Source organism: Cynocephalus volans, chromosome 2 (genome assembly GCF_027409185.1).
Source record: "Cynocephalus volans isolate mCynVol1 chromosome 2, mCynVol1.pri, whole genome shotgun sequence".
Lineage (NCBI taxonomy): Eukaryota > Metazoa > Chordata > Mammalia > Dermoptera > Cynocephalidae > Cynocephalus > Cynocephalus volans.
The window spans coordinates 61,711,322-61,724,457 of record NC_084461.1 but is presented as its reverse complement, the minus strand read 5'-3'; the positions used below and the strand labels follow the sequence as shown (position 1 = coordinate 61,724,457).

The window sequence follows — 13,136 nt, the reverse complement described above, 5'->3', positions numbered from 1 at the left end:
GGATACAAAGGTGAACAAGACCCGAGAAAGATCTACACAGTGCTACAAAGGCACCCAGAGTGATCAGTCATCTGTGCCTACCAGAAACCTGGTAGACTTCCTGGGCGAGGCGGTGCCAAGCAGGGTCTTCAAGGCCCAGCTGATAGACGAGGGTTGCAGAAGACATGCCCCAGCCCAGCACAGTGCACACAGAGTGGGGAGACGTGCGGCCAGGGAGGTGGAGACTCGACAGAAACCACACACCCTGTGGGGTCGCCACTGCACGATCCAACAGCCTGGGCCAGAGCACACGGAACAGGGAGAAGTCCTGCACAGGAAGTGAAAGCTCAACAGAGATCACACACCCTGTGGTACGTGATCCACCAGCCCAGGAGAGTCCAAGCTGACCAGAAAGGTGGCTCCCCGGAGAAGCCCAAGACCTGAAGCAACCACACACACAAGGCACTAGAGGCCAACTGAGCAGTCACGGAGGGAGCCATACGAAATTGGCAACCACAGCAACATCCTAGTTAGTCATTAGTCTGAAACCGGTGGACTGTGAAACCCCCTACCACAATGAATAAACACCAAAAAAAAGACACCAGAAATACAAAAAATCAAGAAAGTACACCACCAAAAGTTAATAAATCTCAAACTCTAGATCATATAGAACAAGAAGCCCTTGAAATGACTGACAAGGAATTTCGAGTGATAATTCTAAGGAAACTGAATGAGATACAAGAAAACTCAGCTAGACATCATGATGAAATGAGGAAAAGTATACAGGATCTGAAAGAGGAAATGTACAAGGAAATCAATGTCCTGAAAAAAAATGTAGCAGAACTTGCTGAACTGAAGAAGTTATTCAGCGAAATAAAAAACACAACGGAGAGTTTAACCAGCAGGCTTGTCGAAGTTGAAGAAAGAATCTCTGAACTTGAAGATGGGCTGTTTGAAATAACATAAGCAGACAAAAAGAAAGAAAAAAGAATCAAGGACATTGAAGAAAATCTGAGAGAGATATCAGACAACCTTAAGCGCTCAAATATCCGAGTCATGGGTATTACAGAAGGGGAGGAAAATGGAGATTCCACTGAAAACATATTCAACAAAATAGTGGCAGAAAACTTCCCAGGTATAGGAAAAGTCACAGATCTTCAGATCCAGGAAGCTCAACAATCTCCAAACATATTCAACCCAAAAAGGCCTTCTCCAAGACATGTCATAGTCAAATTGGCAAAACTCAGAGACAAAGAGAGAATCTTAAAAGCTGCAAAAGAGAAGCGTCAAATCACCTATAAGGGAGCCCCAATCAGGCTAACATCAGACTTTTCATCACAAACCCTAAAAGCTAGAAAGGAATGGGATGATATTTTCAAAATAATAAAAGACAAAGATTGCCAGCCAAGAATACTCTACCCTGCAAGGCTATCCTTCCGAAATGAAGGGCAAATAGTATATTTCTCAGACAAACAAAAACTGCGGGAGTTCACTACCACATGACCACCCTTACAAGAAATCCTCAAGGGAGCACTGGGTTTGGTTCCTGAAAAATAACTACCACTGCCATAAAAACCCAAGAAAAATCTAAACCCGCTAGTATAATAAAAATGGCATTCATGAAGAGAAAACAAGCTAACAAAAACACTCTCTACAACCTAAGGAACCAACAAACACAGAAACCAAACAGTAAATCAGAAAGCAAGGAACAAAAGACACCTAAGACAACCAAACAACCAATAAAATGCTAGGAATAAATCAACACCTTTCAATAACAACTCTTAATGTAAAAGGCTTAAATTCCCCAATCAAAAGACACAGACTGGCTGACTGGATCAAAAAGGAGGACCCAACTATATGCTGCCTACAAGAGACCCACCTCACCCATAAAGATTCACATAGACTAAGAGTGAAAGGACGGAAAAAGATTTACCATGCAAACAGAAAAGAAAAACGAGCTGGAGTGGCTATTCTTATATCTGACAAAATAGACTTTAAACTAAAAACCATAAAAAGAGACAATGAGGGACACTACTTAATGATAAAAGGACTGATCCATCAAGAAGACATAACAATCATAAATATGTACGCACCCAATGTTGGAGCAGCCAGATTGATAAAACAAACTCTATTAGACCTAAAGAAGGAAACAGACACTAATACCATAATAGCAGGGGACCTGAACACCCCACTGTCAATATTAGACAGATCATCTAGGCAAAGAATCAGTAGAGAAACACAAGATCTAAACAAGACTCTAGACCAATTGGAATTGGCAGATATCTACAGAACATTCCACCCAACAACCTCAGAATATTCATTCTTCTCATCAGCACATGGATCATTCTCCAGGATAAATCACAAATTAGGTCACAAATCAAGTCTCAATAAATTCAAAAAAATGGGAATTATCCCATGTATCTTCTCAGACCACAATGGATTAAAACTAGAAATTAATAACAAATGAAACTCTGGAAACTATACAAACACATGGAAATTAAACAGCATTATACTTAATGACATATGGGTCCAAGAAGAAATCAAGCAGGAAATCAAAAAATTTATTGAAACTAATGAAAACAATGATACATCATACCAAAACCTGTGGGATACTGCAAAAGCAGTATTGAGGGGAAAATTTATAGCATTAAATGCTCACTTCAGAAGAATGGAAAGATGGCAAGTGAACAACCTAACACTTCACCTTAAAGAACTAGGAAAACAAGAACAATCCAAACCTAAAGTTAGCAGATGGAAAGAAATCATTAAGATCTGAGTAGAACTGAATGAAATTGAAAACCAAAAAACAATTCAAAAGATCAACGAATCAAAAAGTTGGTTTTTTGAAAAGATAAATAAAATTGACAAACCATTAGCATGGCTAACAAAAAAAAGAAGAGAGAAGACTCAAATAACCAAAATTAGAAATGAAAAAGGCGATATTACAACTGATTCATCTGAAATACAAGGAATCATTCGAGACTACTATAAACAACTATACGCCAACAAATTTGAAAATCTGGAGGAAATGGATAAATTTCTGGACACACACAAGCTCCCAAAACTGAACCATGAAGACGTAGAAAATTTGAACAGACCAATAACAATAAAGGAGATTGAAGCTGTTATCAGAAGGCTCCCAACAAAGAAAAGCCCAGGACCAGATGGATTCACAGCAGAATTTTACCAAACATTCAAACAGGAATTGACACCGATTCTTTACAAACTATTCCAAAAGATTGAAACAGACGCAAATCTCCCAAACTCATTCTATGAAGCAAACATCATCCTGATACCAAAACCAGGTAAAGATATAACCAACAAAGAAAACTACAGGCCGATATCCTTGATGAATATAGATGCAAAAATCCTCACTAAAATACTAGCAAACAGAATACAGCAACACATACGTAAAATTATTCATCACGATCAAGTGGGATTCATCCCAGGGATGCAAGGTTGGTTCAACATACGCAAATCAATAAATGTGATACACCATATTAATAAAATCAAACACAAGGACCATATGATCATCTCTATAGATGCTGAAAAAGCATTTGATAAAGTTCAGCACTCATTCATGACAAAGACCCTCTATAAGTTAGGTATAGAGGGAAAGTATCTCAACATAATTAAAGCCATATATGCCAAACCCACTGCCAATATCATCCTGAATGGGGAAAAGCTGAAAGCTTTTCCTTTAAGAACAGGAACTAGACAAGGATGCCCACTCTCACCACTCCTATTCAACATAGTGTTGGAAGTACTAGCCAGAGCAATCAGAGAAGAGAAGGAAATAAAGGGCATCCAGATTGGAAAAGATGAAGTCAAACTGTCCCTGTTTGCAGATGACATGATCCTATATATCGAACAGCCTAAAACCTCTACAAAAAAACTGTTGGAATTGATAAATGATTTCAGCACAGTAGCAGGATACAAAATCAACACACAAAAATCAGTAGCATTTCTTTTCTCCAATAGTGAACATGCAGAAGGAGAAATCAAGAAAGCCTGCCCATTTACAATAGCCACCAAAAAAATAAAATATTTAGGAATTGAGTTAACCAAGGAGGTGAAAAATCTCTATAATGAGAACTACAAACCACTGCTGAGAGAAATTAGAGAGGATACAAGAAGATGGAAAGATATTCCATGCTCTTGGATTGGAAGAATCAACATAGTCAAAATGTCCATACTACCCAAAGTGATATACAAATTCAATGCAATCCCCATCAAAATTCCAAAGACATTTTTCTCAGAAATGGAAAAAACTATCCAGACATTTATATGGAACAATAAAAGACCACGCATAGCCAAAGCAATGCTGAGCAAAAAAAATAAAGCTGGAGGCATAACACTACCTGACTTTAAGCTATACTACAAAACTATAATAACCAAAACAGTATGGTACTGGCATAAAAACAGACACACTGACCAATGGAATAGAATAGAGAATCCAGAAATCAACCCACACACTTACTGCCATCTGATCTTTGACAAAGGCACCAAGCCTATTCACTGGGGAAGGGACTGCCTCTTCAGCAAGTGGTGCTGGGATAACTGGATATCCATATGCAGGAGAATGAAACTAGATCCATACCTCTCACCGTATACTAAAATCAACTCAAAATGGATTAAGGATTTAAATATACACCCCGAAACAATAAAACTTCTTAAAGAAAACATAGGAGAAACACTTCAGGAAATAGGACTGGGCACAGACTTCATGAATACGACCCCAAAAGCACGGGCAACCAAAGGAAAAATAAACAAATGGGATTATATCAAACTAAAAAGCTTCCGCACAGCAAAAGAAACAATTAACAGAGTTAAAAGACAACCAACAGAGTGGGAGAAAATATTTTCAAAATATACATCTGACAAAGGATTAATATCCAGAATATATAAGGAACTCAAGCAACTTTACAAGAAGAAAACAAGCAACCCAATTAAAAAATGGGCAAAAGCTAAGTAGGCATTTCTCTAAGGAAGATATCCAAATGGCCAACAGACATATGAAAAAATGCTCAACATCACTCAGCATCCGGGAAATGCAAATCAAAACCACATTGAGATACCATCTAACCCCAGTTAGGATGGCTAAAATCCAAAAGACTCTGAACGATAAATGCTGGCGAGGCTGCGGAGAAAAAGGAACTCTCATACATTGTTGGTGGGACTGCAAAATGGTGCAGCCTCTATGGAAAATGGTATGGAGGTTCCTCAAACAATTGCAGATAGATCTACCATACGACCCAGCTATCCCACTGTTGGGAATATACCCAGAGGAATGGAAATCATCAAGTCGAAAGTATACCTGTTCCCCAATGTTTATCGCAGCACTCTTTACAATAGCCAAGAGTTGGAACCAGCCCAAATGTCCATCATCAGATGAGTGGATACAGAAACTGTGGTACATCTACACAATGGAATACTACTCAGCTATAAAAACGAATGAAATACTGCCATTTGCAACAACATGGATGGACCTTGAGAGAATTATATTAAGTGAAACAAGTCAGGCACAGAAAGAGAAATACCACATGTTCTCACTTATTGGTGGGAGCTAAAAATTAATATATAAATTCACACACACACACACACACACACACACACACACACACACACACACACAAAACCGCGGTGGGGGGGAAGAAGATATAACAACCACAATTACTTGAAGTTGATACGACAAGCAAACAGAAAGGACATTGTTGGGGGGGTGGGGGGGAGGGAGAAGGGAGGGAGGTTTTGGTGATGGGGAGCAATAATCAGCCACAATGTATATCGGCAAAATAAATTTTAATAAAATAATAATAAATAAATAAAAAATCCAGTGTCAAACCAGCTGAGTTAACTTAATCAAATAAGTCATTCTCTCTCTTGGAGCCTAACTTCCTGACCTGCAAAGTGAGGGTGACCAGGCAAACGTCTCTAAGGTACCCTCACAGACCAGTTCCCTAAGTTGATGGTCAAGAGGGACCAATCACAGGTGACGCACTGGGAAATGCAGCGCCACCAAGAGAAAAGGAATAGCATCTGGAGGATATGATTTCTTTTCACAACATAATCTGTGAGAATCCAGAAAGAGGTGTCTGCCATGTGAGTGCAGAACAAAGCCACCAAGTTACCTATCACCCCAATAGGAAGCTGCTACCTGGACTAGGAAACAGCCCTGGGACTCAGAATCCATGTAGACAACCTGGGACATATCCCTGGGGGGCCCCCTCTAGAAGGCTGAGACCAAGGGAAAGCACGCTCAAGAATTCAAGGAAGCTACACCAAGACCTCAAATTAGGAAAGGTTCAATGGTGGAGAGTTTAGTTCAGCTATCTAAAGTGTAGATCAGGTCATCTACCTAAAGTGTAATCAGGTGGATCAGTGTACACACACAATGAGCCCAGCTGCAACCAGCATGCTTGGGACCAAACACACCGTGACTCAAAGAATAACAATAACATAAAATGCTAAGGGAATAGCGAAGCAGCTTAGATCCAGCTGGCAACAAGCTACTGAAACAAAAATTCCACTGCCCAAATAGTTATACAACTTGCAGCCTCCAGAGGAAGAAATGATTATATTTCTTCTCAGTAAGTCACCACAATTAACATGTCTGCACAACATGTCAGAAGGGTGGAAGGGAGCAAGAGCCCACCCACAAAGGCTCACAGACGCACCCTCCGCAGATGTTATAAAAATATCCATGGATTAGCTGCTCATAGTAGCCAGAATTCAAGAAATGGCAGCAATGAAGCCCATGGCAAGAAAAGATTAAAACAAACCAGGGAATTTTTATTTATTTTTTAACATTTGTCAATTTAATCAACATTCAAAATTTAACATGCTACCTTTCTTGGCACAGTGAAAATGAGAACATAATCCCCAATTTCATAATTATCAGTTATTAAAGCTGAAGAACTAGACATTAAATATCTCTGAAAGTTGCTGAATAAAATATGAAGTACCAGAGTAGTTTGAAAAGTTCATGGAAAAATGGAGTGAAAAGCTAATATGAATCTTTCCACGAACTTTTTGAAGACCCCTTGTGTTATATCTCATTTGCAAAGCAATCCATTAAAATGTGAAATATATACACCCTTCATCCAGAAATTCCACTCCTAGAAATTTCATCCCATAGAGATGAAAGTATCAATATATAAGGGCATACAGACAAGGATATCTGATGAATAATTGTTCATAGTTGCCAAGAACTGAAACAAAGTGAATGCCCATCAACAGAGAAGTGGCTTGATCCATACCCATTCACTAAAAAGAATGAATTAGAGCTATGCCTGATGACTTGGAGGGTTTCTACAAAGTATCACTGAATCACTGAGTTGGAAAAGGCACAGAAATCCACATAATATGATGCAGACTTTTAAAAATTATTTTATTAAATTTTATATATGAGTACAGAAAAATACAGAAACGTTTGCACTAAGTCAGTGGCTCTCAAACTTTAGCACATGTCACAATCGCCTGAAGATTTTGTTAAAACGGATTGCTGGGCCCCACCCTCAGAGTGATTTGGTAGGTCTAGGGTGAGGACTGAGAATCTCCATTTCCAGCACATTCCCAGGGATGCTGATGCTGCTAAGAACCACTGCAGTAGGTAACTCAAAAAATTACTTGGGAGGACAGAAAGGAGAGGTATGAAATCGGGGGAGGGGTCATGGGTTCTGTCAAAGATAATAAAAACAGCATTTCCGTATGATTAGATTTATGGAACGTGTGTGTGTGTGTGTGTGTGTGTGTGTGTGTGTGTGTGTGTGTGTGTGTGTGTGTGTGTGTGTGTGTGTGTGTGTGTGTGTGTGTGTGTGTGTGTGTGTGTGTGTGTGTGTGTGTGTGTTCTGCAAAAACAAGTTCCTGAAAAAACTGTCACCAAAATACTAATGGAAATTCCCTCAGAAGTAGACTGTCAAATGATCTTTACCTTCTTTATAACTTTATATATTTTTCTACTTTTTATAGTGAGCAAGTGTTATTTAAATAATCATTTAAAATAAAGTAATTTTTATTGAGGAAAAACACTTTGCAACCAAGAATTTCTCAAGGAAGAGCTTTTCTATTTTATTGATAGCAAAAACTGGTATTTTAGGAAGACTAACATTAATTACCCTTTATATAAAAATAAAAACATAATTAATGTAAAAAAGGAAGTTCTTGGATAAACAGAATATGTATTTGTTTTATAACCCTCCTTGATTCACAAATATTTAGAGAAAACTTAGTATAAAAAGATGTCAAAAACCTTTACCAGCAAAAATACACAATTAGGTAGTGACTGCAAAATCTTTTCCTCTCTCAAAATTCAGTTAAATACCCAGTAAGCAAAATCTCTCCTCTTAAACTGTCCTTGCATTGCTTCCTATCTCTTATGTACAAACTAGAAATTAACAAAAATAGAACTAAACACAATAAGCTAAAAACAGACAAAATAAAATTAAATTTATGACTTCCACTACAAAACTTTCAAGCTCCCAAGCAGTGTCAATTAAAGAGTTCTAAGCCTGAAAATAAACATCTTAGATCGGTTACACTGATTCTAATTTACATTTTTCCAGGCTTTCAACACTTCACCACTACAAGTCTTTGCTAGCTTAAAACACACCTCCTAATACCATTTTACCATTCAATCTAAAAATTAAGCCTAGACCCAAACCAGACTGCAACCCTCTGCTATTTTTTTTCCATTGGGAACAAAGTCTGATCCTTCCAGAGCTGCTCCCTTCAAGCACAATGCAGGAAGCTGGGCAGAGGCTGAAAATTAGATTTGCAATGCTCATCTCCCTAAGTTCTGCAAATCAGTACTATAAAACTCTTGACTGCCAGTCTTGCCAACCCCTGCTTCTTCTCTAATCTTATTATGGTGCAGTTTTTCTCTTTTCCTGCAAGAGAAACTCAGAGGACCACCATGGTTTATTTCAAAAATTAGAATGAGTTTGTGGCTGAGTTAGGAATACCCATCCCTACATCCCCAAGACTAAGTTGGAGTCTCCTTCCTAAATATGAGCAGATAGAAATGAGCCCCAAAATTCTACAGCACAAGAAACAGAATCAGGGACTATACCTCCTTCTGAAACAGATTCCTAGAAGATACAAGAAAAAAATATATAAGTTCTTACTTTATGCTCATAATAAGATATAAAATATTACCTCTATAAAACTGTGTGGGCATAAGAAGTCGAAGATCTAAAGATGCTACATAGAAACTAAACATAATAGAATTTAAAACTGTGTTAGCAAGCAGAAAAAAAAAAAAAAAATATATATATATATATATAGACCTAGGCACTACAGAAAACTTAAGTAGAGAACAAAGAATATGCTTCCAGAATTCAATTTCACCTTCCCTGCCACCCCCCGAAAAAGGCAAAACAATCCAATCTTTGAATATTAGTTGTTTAGAAGGGGGAAGCAATAGTGGAAGACACAAAAGAAGAAATCTTTAAGAAGAAAATTGAGGGCTGGCCCGTGAGGCTTAGTTGGTTAGAGCATGGTGCTGATAACAATGAGGTCCAGGATTCAATACCTGTACTGGACAGCTGCCAGAAAGGAAAAAAAAAAAAAAAAATCAAGAGTTTTCATCTTGGATCTAAGCAAAATGTATGGGGAATAAAAAAAAATTACATCCATAGATTTTGTATGGGTATAAAAGACATCTCCCTATCATCCTTAGGAAGGATTCTCTATAGTGACCCAAAAATAGAGATAGAGAAGCATTTTAACAATAAGGTCGTTATAGTAATTCAGTCAAAACAGGTTATAATTAAAGGAATAAAAAAATCATTTATAAGACCTGAATGAAGTGCCCTTTTCTGGGAAGGTGGGGAATAATTTTTATCAATTTTTTTCCTCCATGGTTATTGCTCCATTTATGTGATCTAATTCTCCTTGATAAATCTTGTTAATTTACATATTTTTGAAAGACTGTTATAATGAGATTTTTTTCAAGGTATTAGCATACAATTATGCATAGTATTTCATAGTTTTAAGGTAGCAGTTAGAGCGCAGTGTTATAACACCAAGGTCAAGAGTTTGGATCCCTGTACCAACCAGATGCCAAAAAATTTAAAAAATAGCATCCTGATATGTTATGGATTCTTCACAATTTCTAATGGGGGGGGGGATCTCAATTATACACTTGCCAGATCTATTTTAATTTGTTTTTCCAAAAGAACCAGTCATAACAACTAGATAGGATTGCTAGAAGTATATAAAAGCACCAAAATTAAGAGATCCAATAGATCAGTTAGTCAAATGAGAAAATACAATATCATCTAAATAAATGCCAAAAGGACACAATAGATAAAACTCTGGAAGAATACATATCAAAATGTCAGCAGTGCTTACCATTCATGATGACAGTAAAGTTTTAATTTTTTTTTTTGCCTTATGTCTATTTCTAATTGTTTACAATAAATATGTGTGCATAACATACACGAATAAGAAAAAAATTTAAAGGTTTCTAAACCAAAATATAGTAAATCAAACTGGAAGTGAATATTTATCAAACCTTCAAAGATAGAAGGGCAGACAGGAGGCTCTGCCACAAGATACAGAAACAAGTTGTAGTACAGTTTCTGGGTCTGTTCTGTATGCATGTTACTCATTTGGTGGAATTTGCTTTAAGACTTGTTTTCATTATAACGCCCCTACTGACTTGGATGAGGCGAAATGGTCAAATGGCCAGATTGGCTTAGATCAGTTTGCAACAATATTGGCAAAAAATGTTAAGAGAAAAAAGAATATAACCCATGTATATATACACCCTCAATTGTACACATAAATATACACACACTCTATATATAGTAAGATGCAGTTATGTTAAATACATTTAACATACTTCATCTAATCCAAGATACCTCAATTTTAATATGCCTTTTATATTACACTAAAAAAGAAAAAAATGCGAATTACATAGAATTTTAATTATGTAGAATTTTATTTTATACTTGTCGAAAAAGCTCTTCTAATTTATACATAGATTTTATGTTTCATGCTTCTGTTTCCAACTCTTTCTGTATACACAGTAACTTTGCCTTTTAATGCCAAACCACAATGAAATCATTTAGAAAGCAATTAACCTATGATGTAGTACCAGCATAAGTAAACTGAAGTGACAACAATATGAATACTGTGACCAAGGTCACACATGTGTAGGAATAATCTCAATTTCAAAGATGTTAAAATAAGAAAAAGAAATCTACATTTCAGGCTTGATAAAATATATTAAAATTTTAATATAACACTATGGGAGTGATATTATGACATTTTACTAATACTTTTCTGTACTTTTCATTTTACTATAATCAGTATATTTTTTATAGTAATTAGAAAAACTTTTCTTTTTTGCTTTTATTTGGTTCATTTAAATTTCTTTTGTCTTTAGACAGTGTGTATTGGCTCCTCCCTTAGTCTGGTCATAATCTAGTAGGTCTGTGTTCAAAATAGTTACACCAGATTGATATTCAACACTGTACCCCTCATATATGTACAATCAATTATGTTTCAATTAAAAAAAAACGTAGCTACACCAGGATGGTGATCAACTGCAAGTTCTTATATCATGATTAGGTTTGTGGATTTGTTTGTTTTGAGGTAAGACAGCAGCATGGAATGAGTATAGCTGAGGAGGAGGAAGGCACAAAAAAAGCAACAAGACTTGGGAGTACTTTACAATTTAGCCTTGGACCAGTCTTTTTTTATCCTTAATTATGGCTGGGTCAAGCCCATCTGCCTACAGGCACATTTCATAGCCTGCAAATCACAACCTAGAAAGAGTACTATAGACCATTGGGTAATCCAGGAGGCAGCTTTTTTATTATTCTGAAATCCAGTTATTTTATTATTTTGTCTTTCTACAGAGAACAGTCGTATGTGGAAGTGTGTGTGGAAGAGACAGAGCAGGTGCAGAGGGGAGGCATGCTATCTGGGTAGTGAAGTGTGGGAAGTGGATGGATTTATTTTCAGCAACTGAGGATTCCGATTAAATCTGTTCCAGTTCCTTGATATTTTGTTCTAAACTGTAGTTCCCGCACACATCCGTGCCCACCTGCTCAGGCTCACCACCCACCAGCACAGTTCCTTCCCAAGGAAGGAAGATTTGCCTGAGACCAGAAGGATGGAGGAAAGATGAGGCCATCTGCCATTTTACATGTGAAGAGACAATCAGTTCGCTTCCCTGTTATACCCAGGAACTGTTCTCAGAAACAGAATCCTCCCTCAACCCAGAAGGCGAGCATCTCTGTAAACCCCCCACACACACACTTCTCACCTGTCCCAGCACCGTTCCCTCTGAATCCCTATTTCATACTTTCAGCTGACACATTTATCACTAAGCCTTCCTCCAGAAAAAAGCACACAGAAAAACTCTTGACTGTTATCAGGATATTATCATAAAATAATATGTTCAAAAATCACCCATGTGAGTGAACTGAGTGTTTCCGAGTTCAGAAATTACACAGTTCAAATAATTACTCTGAGGGAAATGTCATGAAAACTCAGATTTTGGACACAAGAGCCAACCAGTTTGAAATGGCTCCATGCAAATATTTGAACTAGACAGTAATGCTCAGTGTGTTGTTTTTAATCAACTCAAATAGCAAGCAAAACATTTCTCCCCACTTCAGTCACATGGTTTTGAGTCAAGAGAGGGCCACTTGGACCTTAAGCCCGATGCTGAGGAACTTACGTAAAGAGGTACTTCGCTGCAGCTCAACTCCATGGCTTCCGCATCTGCAATGAAAATAATAAACGAGAGCGGTTATTGCAGGAGGCCTGTGTCACCAGCAAGCAGAGATCTCCGCGTCCCACCCTTCAGTTATCTACATCGCAGGGAGGGGTCACTAGATAGGAAAACTGCAGAGAAAAAATAATTTAAAAATAAAGGATTGAGATGCCATCATATAAAATATCCTCCCCCAGAAGACAGCATGATGGCCCCTCGAAAAATTAAACACAGAATTACCATATGGCCTGGCAATTCCACTTCTGGGTATAGACACAGAAGAACAGAAAGCAGGAACTCAAACGGCTATTTGTATTCCTATCCTCACAGCAGCTTTATTCAGAATAGGCAAAAGGGAAAACAATCCAAATGTCTATGAACAAATGAACGGATAATCAAAATTCTGACACATGCTACAACATGGAAG

General features: G+C 37.5%; 1 protein-coding gene across 6 annotated transcripts in view; it reads right to left on the bottom strand.

Moving 5' to 3' along the window:
• ARHGEF28 (Rho guanine nucleotide exchange factor 28) overlaps window positions 1-13,136 on the bottom strand; it is a 298,642-nt gene that overhangs the window by 239,933 nt on the left and 45,573 nt on the right. For all 6 annotated transcript variants that reach the window (XM_063085738.1, XM_063085732.1, XM_063085736.1 and 3 more), the window contains exon 2: window positions 12,674-12,717. Coding sequence is in view for 5 of the 6 variants with exons in the window: in XM_063085732.1 (XP_062941802.1) it covers window positions 12,674-12,706 (33 nt within the window). In the remaining variant the exon portion in view is untranslated. The remainder of the gene's footprint in view (window positions 1-12,673; window positions 12,718-13,136) is intronic.